This window comes from Gastrolobium bilobum, unplaced genomic scaffold, assembly GCF_033153095.1.
Source record: "Gastrolobium bilobum isolate Gb01-03AN ecotype WA unplaced genomic scaffold, APGP_CSIRO_Gbil_v1 utg2361, whole genome shotgun sequence".
NCBI classification, from domain to species: domain Eukaryota; kingdom Viridiplantae; phylum Streptophyta; class Magnoliopsida; order Fabales; family Fabaceae; genus Gastrolobium; species Gastrolobium bilobum.
Genome location: NW_026898473.1, coordinates 278,669 through 302,882, shown reverse-complemented (window position 1 = coordinate 302,882; position 24,214 = coordinate 278,669). Strand labels below are relative to the sequence as shown.

Genomic DNA, 24,214 nt, shown 5'->3' with positions numbered 1-24,214 from the left:
TTCCTAAACTTGGAGTTTGATATTCCCACGAATCTGACTAAGGATGGTAGTCCACACAAGGAGCAGTAGCCAGCAGCCACCCCAAAACTAGAATCAACCGCTGGATCCAGTTCTGGAAGAGGTGAATCAGCCTCAAAACCAGCCTGAAAACGATGTGGATTATGATCACATCCATATCAGCGAGGACGTATCAGATACAACCTCCACTCTAGTGCGGCTCCAATTCTGAACAACCCCCTCAAACATCCTGGGGAGTTGGCTGCCCATGTTGCCTAGTCCGCCGATCCTGACTCTCGGTTGGCTCAAAATGCGTTTGCTGCAATTTTGCAGCGAATGACAGAGATGAAGAATCATAATAATCTCCAGCGACAACAATACTTCCAAAGAATACAAGAGGAGAATACCAGGAGAATGTGAGATCTGGAACAACGCTTAATAGGGGTGACTGGACCAGGGGCGAGAGGAACCGAAGGCCAGGATGCCAATGGCCAAGAAGGAAATCGCAACTCGGATCATCAAAACCGGGTTATTGAGGTGGAAAACCGGGAAAGGCCTAATCCGGTGAGCACGATGAACCCGAACCTGGAGAACCTGACAATGGGTGACCAGAACGCTGCTGTGCAGGCCCTGACTCAAAATGCTTCGATAGAAGCAAATGGACAGAGACACCGGAATGGAATCCACCCCAACCAGAATGCACAGATCATCAGAGGACGCGTGGAACCTGGTGCCTACAGAAGAAAATATAGCAGGGGGCAATATAATAATAGCCCCTTCACTGGGGAGATTTTGAATGCTTCCTTCCCAGAAGATTTTGATTCGGTGCGATTGCCGAAATATGATGGAAGTCAAGACCCACAGGTCCACATCGATGCTTTTGATACGGACATGTACATCCGAGGGATACATGAGTCCCTCATATCTTGGATATTTTCCATAACTTTGACTGGGGCTGCACATGTATGGTTTGGATAGGTAGAAAACGTAAAAGTGAGAAATTAGCTAAGTGAGTTTATGGGAACCCCTTAGTGATTTGTATTAAGTAAAATAAGATATAAAAATATTTTAAACAAGTATTCCGCAAGATTTTACAGTTATGGTCACAACTTTTATTTATTACGCTTTTTACGGTTTTAAATGCTCGCGTAATAAACGGAAAAAGTTTACTCGCATTTTTATAAATGAATTGTTGTGATTGTAACTGCGCTTAATATCATAATTAATGTTAACTATACCGGTGTACAACAGGCTGTTACAGATGAGCTCCTCATATCTCGGATATTTGCCATAACTCTGACTGGGGCTGCGCAGGTATGGTTCTCTACCTTACCTGCCAACTCCATTGGGTCCTTTGAGGAATTTGGGGAGAAGTTCCTCTTAAATTTTGCGACAAGCAAGAAACATCCCAAATTCGAGTTCGCAATTGGAAAGATACGTCAACAACCCGGAGAAACTCTCCAAACATACGTCAACCGATTCAAGGATGCTGCATTGCAGGTACCAGGTTTACAAGAGAATGAACACGTACATCTCATTGTGGTTGGCTTGGATGGAGCATCCAGGCTAGCTAAGTCCGTTTATAAAGACCCAGTGAGGACGTTGGATGAATTCAGAACCCGTTCAAAGAAGTACCTCGAACTCGAGCAAATGGAGATTGCAAATGCGCAATTTGAAGAAGGTAAAAGAATTAGCCCGAGAAGGAGGAACCCGATCCTGAAAGAAAAAGAGCGAACTGGTAATAAGAAGAAAGACTCTAAAACCAGAATCCCAGATGGCTGGGACCGGATTGGAAGATACGAGAAATACACACCGTTGAATGCTTCACGCTCTCAAATCTGGAGGGAAGTGGCAATGACGGAGATGAAGAAAGTAGAAAGACCCTGGCCCATATTCGACAGAGGAGGTTTGGATAAGTCCAAGTATTGTGCTTTCCATGATGGGCCGGTTCACACCACTGATCAATGCTAGTATATCCGAGATGCTGTGGAGAAATTTGTTAGAGATGGAAGATTACGCCAGTATGTGATCAAAATCTAGGGTTCCAAAAATAACAAAAGGAAGTCTGCAAACCGAAAGAAAAGTAAAAGCCCGGTCCCTGAAAAGAAAAACAAGGATGAAAGTAACCAGAAAGATGATTCCAACCATGATGAATTCCCGAAAGCGGAATTTGACTGTAACGTAATTAGTGGAGCCCTTGGAGGAGGAGGGGACACTGTAAGTGCCAGAAGAAAGTATCTGAAGGAGGTCCTTTCTATCAGGGATCATCCCAAATTTAAGGAAGACCTTAGCAAACCAGACCCTCCTCAGTTGTATTTCACAACGGAAGACATGCATGGTGTTTTGTCGGGACACGTAGACGGATTAGTCATCGCTGGAACCTTGGTAAACTGCCGAGTTAAGAAGATTTCATCGATGCAGGAAGTAGTGCCGACATTATACTGTGGGATGCCTTAAAAAGATGAACCTTGATGAGGAGGACCTCAAACCTTGCAAAACAACCTTGATAGCTTTTAACGGAGAGCATACACCTCTTAAAGGCTATATAGACCTCAGGTTGACCCTAGGAACAAAGGAAGCGCTTAAATCAGAATGGGTCAGATTCATAGTGGCCCATTTCCCATCAGAATATAATATTATTCTGGGGAGACCAACCATACACCAATGGGACATGCTGGTCTCTACAAAGCACCAGAAGATAAAGATGATAAGCAGCAAGAACGAAATAATCACTGTTTGTGGAGATCAAAAAGAATCCAGAGGATTCTACTTTGACACTGTCAAAGAGAATGAAGGCGGACATTCGAGTCCTCCCCGGATTCATCCGAGGGTCAAACTCGGCAGGAAGACAATTCCTCACCAGTCAAGGAAGCCTGTTAACGTGGTTGAACTGGACATGAGAGAAGAAGTAATCCCGAGGTCTGAGCCCGATGGAGAGTTAGAAAACCTCATATTGGGGGAAGAACCTGGTCAATTTACCCAAATTGGTAAGACTATAGATACTCAAGTCAAAGAAGAATTAGTCGGGTTCCTCAAAAGTAACACAGATGTATTTGCCTAGAAATCATCAGAAATCCCTAGCATAGATCCTGCCTTCTGCTGCCACAAGTTGGCAGTTTTCCCTGGATCCATGATGTTTCCCGGCAAGTGTACCGATCGCACAAGTATTATAATGATAAGAAAAGTATCATCTCCACAGGGATTGTGATCGAATATCAAATAATCGTTCTTTTTAAGACGGAAAGAATTCAAATAGATGTGAAAAATATTGTGGATTTGAGTAACAATAAGAACTAAGATAAAGGCGTATTTTTGGATTTTTGTTATGAAAAATAAAACAGAGATTGATTTTATAAAATATAAGAATGCATTGTAACTAGAGTGCACTCACCATATGATCCTCGCTTTTTACTCTGGATTGATTTAAAAATACTCATTTAAATAAATACTCAGATAATTCATCATCTAAAAATATCAAGTAGCTAACCCATAATTCCTTGCAAGGTTAACCCTTTAACCCCAATTGGAACCCCAATTCCTTGTAATGTTCCTCATAAAATTAAGCAATGAACGCGATAAATTAAAACATCTGCAATAATATATACGTCTATTCCTAGCACACATACAAATTGTTATCCTACTCCCTTTCAAGATCAAAAACCCCAATATTCCTATCTAGGGTTCTTACCCTCAAACTATCATCAACTATTAGATTGATCAATTCTAACAAAGAAGATAGAAATTACGCACAGAGTAGAGATAAATATAAGTATATAAAAGAGTAATTATAAATCAATCTGTTGTAACAAGGGTTCAGATAGGGTTTGTGACCCTAACTACAATAAAGAGTACTAGCCAACCATGATCATGGCTGACATAAAATTATAAAAGATAAAGATGGAAGAGTGTAATTACAAAAAGAATACTAAGAACAATCCTCTGTTCCTCTCCTTCTTCTGGAATCCTTGTTTCTCTCTGACGTCGAAAAATGTCTTGAATAAACCCTCACAGCGTTCTTTTTATAATCCTGGTTCACTTCTTCCAAAATTGCCCTTTCAGAACACGGTGATTTTTCTCATAAACTGGCGTGGGATCACGCCACTTCTCTGGAACGTAGGCCTGCAACCTAGCTGGCGCAGGATCGCGCCACAATGGCGCCAGATCGCGCCACTTCTCTGGTAAGTGGCCCAGGTCTTCACGGTGCAGCTCAGAACCCACGCCCGTGCAGATTCACGCTAACAGTCTTTTGAAATTTCGTTTTCTCTTTCTTTCTCCCTATATAAACATAACAAATAGGTGAGAAATATCATTGAAATGGAAAAGTCAACATAATAAGCAAATATGTAAATAAACTGCTCTTTTATGACTTAATCCTTATCATTTTTAGCTTGGAAAACTACATATGCAGAGGCACATTAATCCGCATCGGTTTCACAAAAGAAAAGGAAGTTGGGACCAGAGAGAAAACAAGTCCTGGAGGAACACGTGAAGGAGTTGCTAGATGCCGGGTTCATTCGGGGAATACAATATACAACATGGCTTGCAAACGTTGTGATGGTGAAAAAACCAAATGAAAAATGGAGAGTCTGTACTGATTATACGGACTTGAATAAGGTCTGCCCAAAAGATTCCTACCCTATGCCTAACATAGACCAGTTGGTAGATACCTCGGCTGGATTTCGATTATTGTCTTTCATGGATGCTTACTCGGGTTACAACCAGATTCCAATGTACCTAAAGGATCAAGAAAAACCGCCTTTATTGCTGAAAAGGCCAATTACTGCTACAATGTGATGCCATTTGGGCTTAAAAACTCAGGGGAAACTTATCAAAGGATGATGAATAAGGTGTTTGAAGACCAGCTGGGTAAAAGCGTAGAAGTATATATTGATGATATGATTGTGAAGTCATTTGATATGACAAATCATGTCCGGGATCTTGAGCAGACTTTTCAGAAGCTCAAGAAGTATCACATCCATCTAAACCCGATAAAATGTGCGTTTGGAGTATCGGTTGGGAAGTTCTTGGGTTTCATGTTAACCCATAGAGGGATGTAAGCGAACCCTTACAAGTGCAAAGCAGTACTTGATATGAAGGTACCCCAAAATAAAAAGGAAGTTCAGCAATTAACTGGTAGACTGGCTACACTAACCCGGTTCTTACCAAAGTCTGCTGAGAATGCCCTCCCATTCTTTATATTATTAAAGAAGGAAGCAATGGAAGGATGGAATCCGGAATATCAAGCCGCGTTCGAAAAGGTCAAGAAATGCTTGGCAACCCCACCAGTGATGTCAAAGCCAGAACAAGGAGATACTCTGATCCTGAATCTGGCTGTGGGGGAGGAGGTAATAAGTGTTGTCCTAATCAAGGAAACCGATAAAGGCCAAGAGCTGATTTATTTCATCAGTAGCACCTTGCAAGGTGCAGAGGTCAGATATCAAAAGCTAAAAAAGGTGGCCTTCGCCTTGCTGATCACGGCTAGAAGATTGCGGCCATATTTTCAGGGACATCAGATAATAGTCCGGACTAATAAGCCTATACGGCAAGTGTTGCACAAGCCGGACCTAGCAAGAAGAATGGCTAACTGGGCAATTGAGCTCAGTGAATATGACATAACATATGAAAGTCGAAAGGCCATCAAGTCGCAAGCTCTGGCCAACTTCATAATGGAACTAACATCGATGAACCCGAAACATAATGAATTTGGGGATACATAGAAGGTTTATGTAGATGGATCCTCCAACGACAAAGGAAGTGGAGCTGGAATCATACTCGAAAGTCCAGAAGGAGTGACAATAGAACACTCCTTGAACTTGGGCTTCCCAACTTCGAACAATCAAGCAGAGTATGAAGCTTTGATAGCCGGATTAGTGCAGGCTAAAGAACATGGAGCCATGAAGGTAAAAATCTTCAGTGACTCGCAACTGGTGACTTCACAGATAGAAGGAAAGTATCAGGCCAAAGGTCCTCTATTGGTGAAATACCTGAACAAGGTTCAAGAGATGATGGCTGACTTCGATGAAGTGCAAGTTACTCACATTCCTCGAGGGGAAAACTACCGAGCTGATATCTTGTCTAAATTGGCAAGTACCAAAAATTCAGGTAACCTCAGAACCGTGGTACAACAAAGCATAACTATGCCGAGTTGCGTGATGATCATCACCTCGGTAAATGACTGGAGGCAACCCATAGTGGCATACTGATAAACCTTTGGTTTACCATGTTTTTAGGCTAAAATATACAAGAGTTATGTAGTAGAATGCATGGAATTCAAGGTTTTACGACATATAAAGCATAAGATAGGAAATTGAGCTGACGTTTTGATAATATTTGCATTTTGAAGGTAAAACCACAAGAAATGGTGCTAAAAGTGCTAAAGAAATCATGACGAAGAAGTAGCGGCTCAATATGAACCAAGGGAAGCCAAAATCTTAAGAGTTAAGAGCTAGAAAAGCACGCTCAAGCGCACAAGAGGACGCTCGAGCATTTGGAAGCAGGAAAAACAGCCAAACTGGGCACAACAGGATGCTCAAGCGCACATAAGGACGCTCAAGCGCCCAAGAAGACATAATTTCAGACTCGAGGAGCATGCTCGAGCGCCCATTAGCACGCTCGAGCGCGCTCAGGCAGGCATCAACATCAATTTTAAGCAATTTGGCACGCTCAAGTGGCCAACAGCGCGCTTGAGTGCCCAAGCATGTTCCAGACAGCAAAGACTGGCTGAGCTTTAATGAAGATTTGCCAGATTGCGATATCCCGAACCAAAATGGAAACAAATCAAAACTGATTTAAAGGAAGTCATGGAGGATTGAAGCAGGATTATAACAAGATTCAAAGCTCAAATCTATCAACCAATCTACAAGATATTAATTGCAAAAAGGAAGTAATTGAAGAATCAATTACAAATCTGATAAGGATTCGTTGAGAGATACAATGAAGATACAACTCCAATGGCTATAAATAAAGAGCTTAGGAGCAGACCAAGACACGAATTCACAAGTCCAGAGCATTACACCAAGACTGAAGGAGGAATCCTGTTGCAGAGTGCTGGAACACTGAGGAACCAAGTCAACATCACACCAATGGAGACTTGGGGTTCTCTTTTCTTTATTATTGTTTTTCAATTCAGTATGCTAGGCTAGTCTTTTATGTAGTTAGGGGTAGATGGAACCCAATTGAATCATTTATGTTTATGGATTAAATTGTCTCCTAATTCTTTTCTTTTTATATTTGAATAAATTTATCTGTCTTTAATTCTTTCTATGAGTTTGCTCCTTATAGAATGATTTTGGGGAATTGTATGACAATAGGGATGTTGGTGCATGAACCCTTACTTGATAAATTTATCATAATCCTTGTGATCTAGGGATAGACATAGGGTAATTGTGCAATCTTGGAATTCTTAATCTTAATACATGTTTTCTTGGGAAATAATCGGGGAACTAGAGTTCTTTCAAGATCACATAGATTTAGGGTAACAAGGAATTGAGCCCTAATTAACTTACATAGAATTGATTGGCATTATATTAAGAAAAGGTTCTTGACTCTTTAATTCATAACATAACGAGGATATTGAGGTAAGTCGAAACCCTAACTACGCTTGTTTTACATTTTTAATCAATCATCATCTTTGTCTTTTTAATTCTGAATTTTCTTAAATTGAATGCTTTTCATTACTTGTCTTTAAGTTTCAAGTTCTTCAATTACAACTCTCTTCATCTAAATTCTTGATTGTCCAACTAAAACGCAATTAGCGAACTAGTGCTTGAAATTCTGATCCTCGTGGGAACGATCTCGTACTCAGTACATTTTATTACTATACGACTGGTGCACTTGCCGAAGTCGCAACACATACTGTTGTGAAATCGGCAAGTATACCGTTCGTTTCAAGTAATAAAGTGATAAGTAAGATATCGTTCCCTCGAGGATTAATGCACCAAGTATTAATTCAACTATTCTCCTTAAGTTGGAAAAGAAAATTTGTTTGTCTTGTGAAAGTAATTTATTTTGGAATTTCAAAACAGAATTTAAAAACAATTAAATTTAAAACAGAAAATTTAAAAACAATTAAAGTTGAACGCATGCAAGAGTATCCAGAACGTTAAGAAAATATTGGTGAAAAAATTGTAAAAAGATTGTAGCGAGGATGCACTTCACTTCCAATCCTCTCTTATATTCCTATATTGCATTTTATAATTAACTAATTGGTTTGCTCAGACAATTCATTATTTCTCTATAAAAAAGTTGAACCCTAATGTCTTAGTGATTTCAACCCTTTAACCCAATTAGAATTCTAATGTCTTAGTAATCCCTCTTGAATTAAGCATTAAGCAAATGAATTATAAGTCTGCAATCTATGCAAGCCTTTGTTTAGGTCATGCACAAATTGTTATTCTACCCTTGTCCAAACTAAAACCCCAATATGTCTATTGTGAGCCATAACCTTCAAAGCCCTATAATTTTGAGTGATCAGTTCTAAACAGGATATGGAAAAATTAACGCAGGTAGAATAAAACAAACAAACTAATTAAATTATAAAAACAATATAGGAAATATAAAGGATTCACATCGGGTTCGTGATCCCAACTACAAAAACAAACTAGCCAGACATAGCTGGCTTTAACAAATTAAAATAGTAAAAATAATTCATAACAAAGAAAGAAAAGAAAAAGATGAAGAAGAAAGATCAATGGTCTTCAATCTTCAAGTTCTCCGGAATCTTGATCTCCAACATGAGTCTCCTTCTCTGAATATTGTTGCCTCTGTCGAATTGTCCTTTTTTTTTGAGTTTCCAAGATATGCCTTTTTATAGGGATGAAAACCATATCTTTGATTTTTCATAATATCTTCAATGGAATCTTCACTATAATCTTTAATCATATCTTTGATCAAATCCTTCAAATCTTTTAATCATATATTTACATAATCCTTCAAATCTTCCTCTTTTTAATTTAATGGAAAACTTTCCTTAAAAATATTCAAACGAACATTTGACAAGATCTTCAATGATTCAGAAATCCAAAGCAACTCTACTTGATATCTCCAATTTATCTCTTTATTGAGCTCAAATTTACTGCAAAATATAAGAAATCTTATGAGAATTTTATTGAAAATAAAATAACAATTTAATTATAATTCTCATAACTTTTAATTACTTTTAAATCAATTTCATGCTCATATTAACCCTTAATACATAGTAAATTGGAGACTCATCACATACCTTGAGAAAAGAACATTGCCAGAGGATCGAATGGAATCCAGGAAGCTGGTCCGAGATGCGGCACAATACACCATTGTGAGTGATCAGCTGTTTAGGAAAGGGTTGCATATTCTCATGCTGAAATGTTTGAACTAGGAAGAAGCAGAATATGTGCTGGCCGAGATACATGAAGGAATCAATGGCCATCATATGGGGAGCAAAGCTTTGGCTAGAAAATCCCTCCGAGCTGGTTATTACTGGCTGACTATGGAGGCAGACTCTAAAGAACATGTCAAGAGATGCGACAGTTGTCAGAAGCATGCTAAGCTAATTCTTTCACCACCTAAAGAACTGAAATATATCTCGGCTTCATGGCCCTTTTTCAAATGCAGAATGGACTTGCTAGGACCTTTTAAACTGCTGAAGGACAATTAAAGTGGTTGATTGTAGTTGTGTGTTACTTCACCAAGTGGATAGAAGCAGAACCAGTCACCACAATCACGTCGGCTAGAGTACAAAGTTTCTTTGAATAAAATATTGTCTCCAGATTTAGAATACCGGCCTGGGTGGTAACTGATAATGAAACGTAGTTTGCTGATAAAAGGTTCCAACAATTGATGAAAGACTTACAAGTCAAACATCGCTTCGCATCTGTGAAGCACCCCCAGTCGAATGGGCAAGCTAAAGCAGCAAACAAGGTAATTGTGGACGATATCAAAAAATGGATGTTCGACGCCAAAGAAAGCTGGGTTCAACAGCTATACTTTGTCCTTTGGGGATACAGAACAAGTACCCAAACTGCAACGGGGGAAACCCCTTTTCGACTGACATATGGATGCGAAGCCATGATCCCGGTGGAAATTGAAGAACCTTCCTGGAGGAGGCTGAATAGTATCAAACAAGGTGAGCAACAAAACAACAAACTACTCACTGTTGAGTTAGATCTCATTGATGAAGCTAGAGTTACAGCTCACTGCCGGGATATGATGACCAAACAACAGACAACCGTCAGATATAACAAAAAAGTGAGACCAAGAATCTTTGAGGAAAATGACTTGGTGTTCAGGAGGGTAGATATTGGCAATAAAAACGCCAGAGACGGAAAGCTAGCTGCAAACTGGGAAGGCCCATTCCGAGTTAAAGAGAAGCTCGGAAAATGAGCTTATGTCTTAGAAATAATAGAAGGCAAAAGAATTAAGAGAACCTGGAATGCGGATAAGCTGAAGATATATTACAGCTAAATTCGTGATCCACCTTCTAAGTTTTGCATCATTTCAATTTATTTGAAGTTTTCGTAGACAGAGTATTTTCCTCTCTTAGGGATCTCACTAAAGTCGAATATGCCGGCAAATTCATGTAGTTGACAATTTGATATCAATAAACGAGGAATTTTTTCTTTTAAAGATTTATCCTTATCTATTTTTGATGCATCAATACAAAATCTGAGGTACAAGTGTAATTTGTCACGATGACTCTGATCAAGTCAAAATGCTCCTTATTTTTGTCCAAAAACCAAGTGGAACAGGTGACAGTGTTGTCTTTACCTTAGATAAAACTGGATTAGAAAATTCAAATTATAACAAATGGTTAAGTCAGTAAAGACAAGACCTATTGTTAATGCAGACTTACCAAAATGGTTAAGTCAAAACAAACATGCGTTATGGAAAATGACAGAAAGCGGAATCTGTACAATGCTTTGACCTTGGCCAGGTCAAGAACATAAAGCTCGTAAAATGCACGAGTTTAGAGAATGAAATTTATTTGAGTTGTAACAATCACCGTTAAGGATGGGATAAACTCGGATAAAACTTAACAGGGAACTCGCAAAATGCACGGATTAAGAAAGTAAAACGTACCCCGGTTGTAACCCATCCTGGATGGAAACAGCTCGGACAACGTTTGAAATACGTGAAAATTACCTAAGTTATAAACTTAGATGACAAAGGCACAAGCCAATTTGTCAGAATGCAGAGAAATACTAAATCTCTAGAGGTATTCAATAAATGCTTCAGGCAACCATGACAGTCTATGAAAATTGAATACTTAGATAAATGCATCTACCGTAAGTTGAAAAATATAAAATGCAAGACGTCAAATGGTAAAGCGAAATATAACGACGTGAAAAAAGGCTCAAAGAGCAAATTAAAATCGGGGTAAAACCGGCAATATTCATTACAAATCAAAAATGGGCTTCAAAAGCCCCAAATAAAACTAAAAGTTACAAAGGTAACCGGCATCCCGAACCTTAATTGAGTTTTGCCAGCAGGAGGTTCTTCGAACACCACGATCACCTTAGGGGGTTGGTTACCTGCCTCGTCACCATCTTCAACGGTAGCACCCCTTCTCTCAGATTGAGTAATCGAGCCACCAGCGAGAGAGGCAGCAAGAGGTGGAATGATTTGGCCGTTGCTGACATATGCACGAGCATTTAAACCAACTATATTCAGAGGCACATCTGGATTAAGTACTTGGAGTTGGTTAAGGGCATTATAGAAGGAGCCGGTGACCGACTTCTCAAGTTCACCCCGGTAAAGTTGGGCATTACCCTCACCTTCCTTCAATCTCTCCTCCATTCTCTCATACATAATCCGGAAGTCCTTCATCCTTACGGGTTCGGCAGCTTGCTCGTCTCGAAACTTCCCAAGATTTTCCTTGGCCTTGACCAGCTCGGCAGCGGTTTGGTCATACTTCTCCTTCAGAGAGGACAAATCGTTCTTCACCTTCAGAAGCTCGGCATATGTCTTGGCCCTCTCCTCCAGGGATGCAGATGCCTCATTCAAGGAGCGAAGATAATTTTACTTTAGAGTCAGCAAAGGCCTCGCCAACCCGGCTATCTTCACACAGCAAAGGTCTAAATCTTCCACCTCCCTAATCTGAGCAGCGGTAAGAGCGGAGGAGTTGTAAAAGGACTCAGGAGCACATATCGCATCTCGGAGGACGCCGTTCATTCTGCCCTGCCACACCACGTGTTTCACAAGCTTGGGTGATAGCGGAGGAGGATGAGCTTTCATTACCTGCTGAGAAGAAGCAGAAGCACTGGCAGCAGCAGCGTCCACCTTGTTTATGGCACTGCCCGTAGTGGCATTTCCCTTAGCAGTCAACATCCTTTTTTGTTTGCCAGAGTTATCCTTCGAAAGCACAGACGCTTTCCTTTTTTTGTGCAAATCGGTAGGGTTTTCCTTTGACTGGTTCAAAACCAACAACTAGCTTAGGGGCTCACTTTGGGGGTTCTCCATGCTGGGTACTGCAAAGAAGAAGTAGTAAAATAAAGTCATCAAATGCAAACTTGGAAAAGTTTGCGACAAGGGATACCTCGAATGGTAATCCAACCTTTTCGTTCTGCTGGTTCACGGCCAGTTCGAGGGGTAATCGCTTGAAAAAAGAAAAAGAAAACATAGACGGGAGCGGGAAGAGTAAGGTAAGCGCAAAAACGCTCAAAAGCCTTAATGAAACCCCAACTATTTGGATGAAGTTGGGTGGGGGCTATCTGAAGGTGGTTCAAAAGATCTATTTGAAACTCGGTCAAAGGAGACCGGACGCCAAGCTGAGTTATGACATCCCGGTAAAAGAAAAAGAAGGGAGGCTCTCCAGAACTCCCACTACAACAAACTGGTTCGTCTTCTTGTGGGGGGATTATGTCATAATTATCTAACTCCCCAACGGGGAGACCAACCACATCACCCGAACTCATCTCGAACATTGTGTTTAAAACCTCGTAAGTTACCCAGGGAAACCGAGATACTAAAGAGGCTAGAAGAGACTCAAAAAATGACTCGGCAGAACTCGACTCTTCTACTACCTCTGGAGGAGGAGATGCCAGAAAACCTAAAACAAAGAAAAGAGCTGGATCAGAAGAAAATGAGCATACCTGAATAAAAAATGCTATCAGAAGAATCACTAGAAGATGACAAAGTCGGAAAGTCAGAGATCATGATTGGGTCATCTGCCCCACCAGATGCAGAGGTAGACCCCAGTATATCTCCTTGCCGGCAGCTAGCCAAAGTAGACTCGGCCAAAGAGTCACATCCTTGCTCGACAAGCTTGGAACTCAAGTAGACACAAGAATAACAAAGAACACTCCTTGGGAGGGGGAAAGAATGACAGAAATCCCGGACGGTGGACAAAGAACCAGGATGAATCATAGGTCTGCTAGAAGACTCAGACCCGAGTTGGGGAAATTAATGGGAAGCACGTCTGTTTGAAGTAAGACGACTCCTACCGCGGCTGTATGAACCTCTACCCCGGGGGGCCCTAACTCCCTATTAGACAACCCGGGCCTCCTCCGAGATCTACCACCACGGCAACCGTGAAGCATAACTTCACGTTCTTCCTCTTCGGTCCTTGGAATCCCCCAAAACCAGAAACGAGCACCAGGGGGAATCTTTTTCAAAAAATATGAATCTTCTTCCTTCTTCCTCTTACAACACAAAACTGAAGAAGGAGGGTTTGTCCCCCTCATTTGGTTAAAAAGCTAAATGACACTAAGATTTGAAATAACAAAGAAAGACGACAAAGGCAAGATGGTGAACACCAAAAAGCCAGAAGGGAAGCAATACACGACCCCCTAAAAGTGCAGATCGTGGGTATAACGAGAAAACAAAGAAAATCAACACAATGGCATATACTGGGCAAATAATTCAAGATTGAAAAAGCATGCTCAAGGACAGATGATCAAACGAAAGCATCTCCAAGCAGAAGCAACAAAAAACAAAGGGTGAGTGAAGTACCTGTCGAAAGGGATGAACTTGCAAGAATATGGAGAAATGCATTTGAGGTGCTGACACTCAAAGGAACTCAAGTCATTGCACTTGTAAGTGATAACCGCAACAATCATGAGTGCTAACCGCAGTCGTCCTGAATGGTAACTGTAGTAATCATGGGTTGTAACCACAGCAGTCGGGAATGGCAAAGGTCAGGGTCACCAGTGCCATTTCACTTCAAAAAGCAATGATTAGACACCTGAAACGACGCTGCTAATAAATATGCACGAAACACGAAAATGGCATAAAATGGCTGCGGCACGCTAAAGCACGCGACCAGTAGCACGTGTCAGAATGGAATGAGTACCACTCATAAACAAACAAATGAGACAGAATACATGCATACACAACTCTCAACCGGGTTAAACGCCTGATGCATGGGGGCAACTCGCCAGTTGGATCCTAACTACTCAAGCACATCCGTTACCCGGTTGCCTATGTAAAGTATTTCGCCGGGTTCATGCAAAACTCGTCGTCCATGCATCCAAAAGGAAATTCAAGACGTGTATAAGGTATGATGCTTGGGGGCAACCGCCAGTTGGATCCCAACTACTCAAGCACATTCCAAACTCGGCATAGTGATACATGAAAAGTTTTCTCGAGTTCACACTCAACCCGCCGAGATAAGGGGCAATGAGGACCCAATTTGGAAAGCACCCGGATCAAAGAATACGCAAGCGAGTTTACAAAAACTCAAACACACTCAGCCTAGCAAAAATCCTGAAGAGACGCACAAACAAATTCACCCCGGCAACCCGGATGCCCAGGTTGCCTGGCTGAGGAGCAACTGTTATAGACCCGTATAAGGGGCCCATTAAGTGATAGGCCCAATAAAGGGCTATCTAAGATACAAATCTAATGTAATCACGGATAGATATCCATCAAGGATACTGATAAGTGTCAAAGACACTATGTTTTTAAGGTTAAACATAATTCAAATAATAATTAATATGATTAAAAATATAGTGTTAGTTAATAAAATCTAAAGATATTAAAATACCAACAACTGGATAAGATTCTAATCTCTTTTCAGTTTGTTTCAGGTCTAAAATAACAAATTGCAATCAAGAAGGATAAAGGCAGTTGCAAAGGATAAGGATCAAGAAAAATAAAGAATTAATCAAAATTAATCCTCAGTGAGCCTGGTCCAAATTAAAAAGCCCATTTTTATTTCTATAAAAATGCAAGTTAGGGCTAATTCCATTAATTCTGGAACGCGAAGGAAAGTCAGAGACCGAGACAAAGCGAAGGAAGGAGCGAAAAAGAACACTGGATCGTTGCAGAGGAGAAGGAAGGAAACACTTCTGCATCATTGATCATCACTTTTAGACAAGTTTTATCACGAACTCAATTTCTTTTACTGCATATTTTAATTCTGTCTTTATGATTATGTCAGGCTAAATTAATTTTAGTAGTTAGGAAGATACAAAACAAATGATTCTTAGTTGATGTTTGTTTATTTCTTATGAATTACATTCTTGCTTTTGAATTATGCAAACAACTTCGAAATAAAAGCCTCCTTCCTGAATTTAATTCAAAGTAATCTATTTGAAGGAGACCCGATTGAAGACTCAAACCGCCATATTTCTAAATTCTTACAGTTGTGTAACCTCATTAAAGCTAATGGGGTACCTGCTGAGTCAATCCGACTGATGCTTTTTCCTTTCTCCTTAAAGGGAAGAGCACTTAATTGGTTAGAATTGCAACCTGCTGATAGCATCTCCACGTGGGAAGAATTAGTTGAAAAATTTCAAAATAAGTTTTTCCCACTCTCCCGATTCTCTGAGCTGAAAGAACATATTGGCAATTTCAAGCAGCTCGAAGGAGAATCCCTGTGTGTGGGAGGAAGAAGATTTAAAGAACTAATCAAGAGATGTTCGCAGTACGTTTTTTCGAATGGCGAGAAGGTCCGAATCTTTTACAAAGGAGTTACGTCAACATATAGAGTACTCCTTAATGCTGCAGCTGGAGGAAGCATCAGAGAAATTACTTCAACTAGAGCTGTTGAGTTAATTGAAAAGATGACATTTGAAGATAATGAAGTCACACCAATGCAACCTAAGAGAGGAGTTATGCAGTTAGAAGGGTATGACGCTATGTTAGCCAAACAAGACAAGATAGATCAAAGGTTAGATTCACTTGTTAAACTCTTTACCCAAAATCAAATCTCTGCGGTTAACTCTCAATTCCCTGTGGTATGCGACACTTGTGGCGGACCTCATAGTGCTGATAAATGTGAGGCTATGGTTACTATAAACCCAGCTCAGGTGAATTCTCTTTGGTACAACCAACGTAGGGAGAACAATCATTACTACAATACTTATAATACTGGCTGGAGAAACCACTCTGCGCTTTCGTATAATCAAGGAGGATCACAACAAGCTAATATGGGAATTCAACCAGAGCAATCTAGTCAAAAGGAAGCTTGGGAAATTGCATTCGAAAAGATGTCTCAAGCTCAAACAAGTTTTGTGGAAGAAACCAGAACATCTCTCAAAAATCAAGAAGCATCTATTAAAAATCTGGAAATTCATATTGGTCAGCTTGCCAAACAGATGGCTGAGAGGCCTCCAGGAACCTTTCCTAGTAATACAATTATTAATCCCAAGGAACAATGTAATGCCATCATTACAATGAAAAGTGTGGAAAAACCAATAGCCGCACCAAGTAGTGAAAAAGATGCAGAGAAGGAAAATCCTGCTGAAGAGAAAGCTGACGATCCTGTCGATAGAGATGTCTCGATTTTTGGAGGACCGTTAAATGATACCCCACATAAGAAAGTAATAAAGAAGCTTTCTTTAGAGGAAAGAATGAAAGCAGTTGGAGACAATCCTTATGTTAAGGCTCCTTATCCTCAGAGGTTACAACATAACGAGCAAAAGAAAAATTTCTCTAAATTCTTAGAGATTTTTAAGAAGCTGCACATCAATATCCCATTTGCGGAAGCTTTAGAGCAAATGCCATCATATGCTAAGTTTCTAAAAGAGATCCTAACCAAGAAGCGGAAGCTCACAGTAGAAGGATCCACTATCTTGACGGAGGAGTGTAGTGCAATCACGCAGAAGAATTTACCTCCAAAATTAAAGGATCCGAGGAGTTTTAGTATCCCTTGCACGATTGGCTCGATGACAATAGAGAGAGTTTTATGTGATCTGGGTGCTAGCATCAACGTAATGCCGTTATCTATGATGAAAAAGCTGGGAATCACAGAAGTGAAGCCAATCAATATGATCCTGCAACTAGCTGACCGCTCCACCAAGCAAGCATATGGAGTAATAGAGGACATACTAGTTAAGGTGGACAAGTTCATCTTCCCTATGGACTTTGTTATCTTGGATATAGAGGAGTATGCTACTGTTCCCATGATCTTTGGGAGACCTTTCTTAGCGACCTCCGGAGTACTAATTGATGTGCCTAAAGGTGAATTGATCTTATGGGTGGAAGGACAAAGGACTATTCTCAAAATGTTTAAAAAAGAAACTCCACCACCTACACCTCATCCAGAGAAAATTTTCTTTATTGAGGAAAAGAAGGTTGAAGAGGAAGAAAAGAAAGATCATAAGCCAGATGAGAGTTGCAAGCTGGAGGTGAAGATGGCAAATCTTAAGAGCAAGGGAAAGCACATTAAGACTAAGTATAGAGTTCTTGAGGCCAAACATTCTCGCCCATATGCACGAGAGTACTATTACGGCAAAGCAATATTTATGATAAAAGGAATGACATCATCTTTGAATTCTGGCTACAAGCTGCCATGACTAGTGAAGATATAACGTCAAGCTAATGACGTTAAACAAGCGCTCTTAGGAGGCAGCCTAAGAATTTATCGCTTTTAAGTTAATTATTTTAGTTTATTTTATGATGCCAGTAGATTTTATTTTCTAGAACCATTTTAGTTTTATTTTTCTTTTGTTTACCTGTTTTGATTAGTGATGACTATGGTGATGTACAAATTTTATTTTTCTCACTCTGTTATGAGCATGATGGCTACTATTGACTTTATCTGATGATATTTTTGAGTTGATATGTGCAGTTCTTTTTTTTGATTTATTAATTACTGAGGACAGCAAATGCTAAATCTGGGAATGGGGACGCACTGCACCATATATATATATATATATATATATATATATATATATAGTAGCCATAGTAGCAGTTGGTACAACTATGATCCCTGTGATGAGAAGAGCCACATTTTTTTAGAAAAACAGGGAAAATTCTTTTCCTTATTCCTCTTTATTTTATTGTGTTTCTTTTCTTTGTTTGGATTATGAAATCATGCTAAGTTAGAATTAGTCAGTAAAATTAATTTATGATGTGATGACTTAGAGTATATTTTATATTTTATGAATAAGCATTGATTGAGTTAGTCTAAGAGTCAGTAAGAATAATAAAATTATAGTATGAGTGATTGAGAAAGAGCATAAATACTGAATTGCACACATATAAACGTGAGATTTGAGCCTAAACAGAAAATTCTTTTCAGTGTGCATTTCACTGTTGAAAATATTAACAGAACTTGCTTTGTTTCTCCTTAAAATGGTTGTTTACATGCATGTTTAAAATGATTGAGGCATTTTATTGTTTTAGCTATACAGAACCAATAGTTCTTAGTTGATGTTTGTTTATTTCTTATGAATTACATTCTTGCTTTTGAATTATGCAATCAATCTGATATTTATGATTAGTTTTATTTATGATTTGATCACTCGTAGATAAACATATGAGTCATATATGACAATAGAGATGTTGATATATGATTCTGATTGGTTGATTGCTGGAATTGGCATGATCTAGGAATAGACTTGTGGATTTTATAATTGTGAGTTCTTGCGTTAATGCTTATTTTATGAAAAAGTACTAAGGGATTAGGCTTTGGATTAGAATAAAGGATTAGATTACCAAGGGATTGGGATTTAGTCAACTGTAGAAAGAGCTGTTAATAATTTGATCTTGAATGTAGTTATAAGAATAAACAAACTTGTTAAAAAATCATTGGGGAAGTTGAATCCTAACTACTCTTTTTTTTATTGAAAACTTAAATCAAATTTTAGCTTTAATTAATTCTGAATTTAATTTCTAAAATATTAAAAATCAAAAATAGTTTACAATTCTGTTTTTAATTTAATCACAAGATTCTCAAGAAAACCTTTAATGATCGATCCAACTTTAGTTAAATAAATAAATTATTGTTTGGTCATCAGTCCTCGTGGGATCGACAACTTTCTTATCACTTTATTACTTTGCACTTACCGAGTTCGCCAACAGATACTAATCCTAGTACGACAGTATAGCAAGCAGGCCTAAGCCCTTATCAGAGGCACCAAAGGCCCATCTACACTACCCATAGGTAACCTCTATAAATACAAGGTAAACCCTAAAGGTACGTTACGCTCTCTCTCTTACTGTTATGCTGTCACTGTGCGCACACACACCCCATTCGCTTACGCTGTTAGTAGTATTCTGTGCACAATGATCTGCTTGACTCAAGGGTATCTCCTCCATAGATACCTTGGAGAGGGCACTAGATCTAAAAGTAACATACCAGCCTATTATCTCTGTCCCAAGGACAGAACAGATTTCTATGAGTATATAGTGGGAATTGTGCAAGTCCAAACTTTTTTTTTTAATTTTTTGTACTATTTTAATTTAATCTATTATTTTATTATACAATGACTTTATGATTAAAAATATGGAGTGTTTGATATTTAAATGTTTTAAGGGATGTGGTGGCATAATCAAAGTTAAACGACTTGCTTTGCTTAAGTATTTATATTGATTTTGATGATATTTGAGAAATGAATTGAAACAGTATTATGAAATTTATGACATATTTATACTTTTAGAGTTTAAGTATTTAAAAGACATTATATTATTATTTGAATGACTTTGATATTATGGATTTTGAGAATAAATTATATTTTCATTTCATTAAGCTGATTTTATAAAATTTGTTTTGGATTTGATGATATTGAGAAAGGTTATAGAAGCATATTATGAATTTTAGAATTATTTATTATTTTATGATTGAATATTTGAGAAGAGTTGCAATACAATTGAATTGTATTAATTATTGTTCCAAAAAAAAATTTTGTGAATTGATTTATGAAACTGTGATTTGCTTATTATTGGTTTTGAAATATATATATATATGGGTTTATTTTTTCTGATGTTACTTTCGATAACTTTATCTAATGTTCAACAAAACAACGTCGTTTTGAGACGGAAATCATGGTATTTTTGTAATTTTAATTTATTTCAGGGTTATAATAGCTTTATCACTCTAATTTTTTAATTTTTCAACCCCAAAACGATGTCGTTTCGATGAACATTAGATAAAGTTATCTAAAGTAACATCGAAAACTTTTTTCCCTATATATATATATATATATGAGAAATTATTGTCTCATTTTACATGAGATAACTATCTCATGTTACTCTCATATAAAAATTTGTGCCACAATTTTTTTTTTAATGGATGGTGGCCCCCACCATATTATGTGTCTATGGTAGGAGATATTATCTCCTACAACATAAATATATATAAAAAAGAAAGAATATACTTACCAACAAGGTTGTCAAGATCGTGATTAATATCGTTGGATCACAAGATCCTACAATTTTCTTCATTCCAGCGATTCAAATCATAGGTAAAATCGTTCTCTACTGAGATTGTGTGGGATCGACGAGTAATATTGTAAAATCGGTGTCATTCTAACAATTGTGAAAAAGTTCGACGATTGGTACTTGGAGGCCAGAGATCAACAAGAATCACTACCACAAATCACAAGAATCACTAGCACAAATCAGGCCTTGGAAAGAGAAGAACGACCATTAGGGGAAAAAAGGGGAACTTTGCAAGAACCTGAACGAAGAACGAGACAAGCTCCCAACAGTTCCACCACCATCTTCCCTTTTGCACTCACCTTCGCCACGCACGCTATTGGGATCGACATTTGGACGCCACCCACCGCTCTCCACTAAGATTTCACTTCGTGCCTTTGCTTTTGCCGTCTGCCGCTTCTTCTTGACGATGACAACATATGTGGTTGAAATTGTGGTCATTCTTTGTTCTTTTAGTTTTATTTTATTGGGTTTCTTTTGTCATAGTGGGCCATATTCTAACTTACGCATATTATTATTCCCCAGCATTGTGATGAATCTGATGATCACTACCTACTTCTCAATTAATTATTTTTTAATCAAATTTTTTAGAACCCACTATAAAAATATAAATATGAATTTTTTATGTGTCAATACAATTTTAGTTAATTAAATATTTCTCATATTTTAAATACAATAAGGTTATCCCTTTTAAAATTTAAAAAATAAAAGGTTATCCTATATTCTTAAAAAAATCTCTTTTAAAAATTTATGTAATTTTTAATATTTTATACACACATGTATGATCTTATGATCTGTATCGATCTTACGATTTACGATTATTTATCCCCCCTTAATTTTATGTAAGATCAATCTTAACAACATTGCTTACCACCAATTAAGTTTACAATTTTTTATCACCAAATCTTAACCGTCGGTTTCCGCTAATCTGAGGGTTATAATTTATTGATGAAACTTATTAATTAATTATTAATTTTTTTTTTGATAACATTAATTATTAATTTTTAATAAGTTACAATTGTAATCAACGGTTAAAATTTAGTGATAAAAAATAATAAACTTAATTGGTGGTAAGTATAACCTTAATTATATATATATATATATATGTATATATATTATTTTATTTATGCTTTTAAAATTGGTTTTGGGGATAATTACATTAAAACATTGTATACGAATAAGTATATATTAGCTAGGGGTGTTCATCAACCGATCCAAACCGATTCAAACCGCGGTGACCGAACCGAAAAACCGATAACCGAAAAACCGAAAACCGAAAATCGAAAAACCGAAAACCGAAATAAAATCGCAAATTTTAATTAGATTGGATCGGTTTTCGGATGGGTTAATGAAAACCGATCCGATCCAAACCGATCTAATATATTAATTTTCCTCTACCTACTTGAGTTTTTTCTCAATCATAGCCCAGAAATTTCTAAACCCAAGACCTGTTAACCCATCAACTACACCTAAAAAAAAAATCTAATCACATCTCATTAACAAAATTTCATCTATGTAGAGCTTCATATCTCATCGCCAAAAAAAACTATATTATCGTTTACTGATGCTTTTGTATTTCAAAAAAATAAAATTACAAAGCCAATATATACAAAATATGTTATTTGCACAATTATCATGAAACAAATTTTAGGATTTTCAAAAAACCGAAAACCGATCCAATCCAAACCGAAAAAAATTGGTTTGGATCGGATCGGATTTGAAAAAAATTTCAAACCGAACGGATGATTAAATGATCAAACCGAAGGTATTGGATCAGATGATTTTTGCTTGCAAAACCGATCCAATCCAGACCGCGAACACCCCTAATATTAACTTCGGTGCACAATGATTTGTTCATAGGGGTGTTCATAAACCGATCCAAACCAATTCAAACCGCAGAAACCGAACCGAAAAACCGAAAACCGAAAAATCGAAAATCAAAAAAAACCACAAATTTTTTTTGGATTGGATCGGTTATCGGTTTGGATGTTGAAAGCCGATCCAATCCAAACCGATCCAAACTATTCAATGATTGAGATGAATCTTGATTTTCTTGGGTTCATCACACACGATTGATCAGGTCCCATTCATGTTTACTGAGCTGGTAACTTCGAGTCTGGAACATCTTCCTTCTAGATTGTAGCAAGACGCTCAAATCAATGTTTTGAGTTTAATGAATTAGTATATGGATTAGATGAATACTAAAACTAAGGAAGCGGATTTGAAAACATCTTCATGTAACGAAACCTTTATCATCTTTGGTAAACCACCAGAGGAATCAGAAATGTCTAATCCTCTATGGTAAACTTGAGGTACTAAAACTTCATTTCTCCCTGAGAATAAACCATTAATTTGAATTTCAATAGAAGAATTACTCAGCATTGGATTGTTCACGAAAGTAACATTTAGAACAACAGTTTTGTCTAATGATATTGTCTTCGGAAGAGATTGCAATAAATTGTCAAGGGTTGCTATCCCTTCTTTTATTTTCTTAGAAATGACCTCTTCAACTGCAGATGCTATGTTCCCTTCAAAAGCATCTACTAGCCTGCAAACTACATAGGATCCATGACAAATAATACTCTTCATTTTTCTAAAAATAATTCTTATAAGTTCTTTTTTTTTTTTTGGCTTTTCAAAAAACCGAAAACCGATTCAATCCAAACCGAAAAAATTGAATTGGATTGGATCGGATTTGAAAAAAAATTCAAACCGATCGGATGATGTAATGACCAAACCGAAGGAATTGGATCAGATGATTTTTTGCTTTAAAACCGATCCAATCCAGACCTATTTGTTCATATACCGAGAGCCTATTATCGATTTATTGTAGGTGGGGAACTTAACATTATAATGATTATAAATAACAATTAAAATTCAATTAATTTTTTTTGATCTTGTATTATAATTTATTTAGTTTTTAAGAAGATTTGTATTATGATTTGGTTTAGTCTTAAAAATATATGTTTCATAAAGTATATCTAAAATTTTACAGATAATTAAAAAAACAATTAAAAAATAGTTAATAACAAAAAAATTGGAATAAATATTTATCCACATAAAAGTTGTATCATTTGAGTTAAAATTACTGTATTTTATTTAATAATTAAATTTAAAAAAATTATCAATAAGCTCATACTCTCTCCTATCATGATTTTTATTATGAAATAGTTTCTCTTATCATAAAACACAATAGTTTCAACTCAAATGACACAATTTTATATTTTTTAAAATGATAAAAACTTTTTCAAAAGAATTACTAATCAAACAATGTATTTTGGAAAAAGTTATACTTACTACCACTTAAGTTTACCACTTCTTGTTATCAAAAAAAAAAAAAAAGTTTACCACTTCTTGCCACCAAATCTTAACCGTTAATTTTTTTTTAATCTAACGGTTATATTTTATTAGAAATTAATAATTAATTAATAAGTTCCATACAATAAATTATAACCGTCAGATTGATGTAAATCAACGGTTAATATTTGATGGTAAGAAGTGGTAAACTTAATTGGTGGTAAGTATAACCTTTCTAATTTATTTTTACTTTAAAAATATGTTTTTAGAATAAATTTATCAAACACATTTTTTTTCATTAAATTTTAAAAAATTTTCAAAAATATTTTCTTCTTCATTT

The 24,214-nt window shown here is 37.3% G+C and overlaps 2 protein-coding genes across 2 annotated transcripts; both read left to right on the top strand.

The window, feature by feature from the left end:
- Nucleotides 1–570: 570 nt before the first annotated feature.
- On the top strand, nt 571–1,968 carry LOC133316541 (uncharacterized). The gene is made up of 2 exons (XM_061518298.1): nt 571–960; nt 1,249–1,968. The coding sequence occupies exons 1-2, from the start codon at nt 571–573 to the stop codon at nt 1,966–1,968; spliced, it is 1,110 nt and encodes a 369-aa protein (XP_061374282.1).
- A 13,640-nt stretch (nt 1,969–15,608) lies between these two features.
- Nucleotides 15,609–17,711, top strand: LOC133316540 (uncharacterized). Its single transcript, XM_061518297.1, has 2 exons — nt 15,609–17,376; nt 17,497–17,711. Exons 1-2 carry the CDS (start codon nt 15,609–15,611, stop codon nt 17,709–17,711), a joined length of 1,983 nt encoding a protein of 660 aa, XP_061374281.1.
- Nucleotides 17,712–24,214: the final 6,503 nt, after the last annotated feature.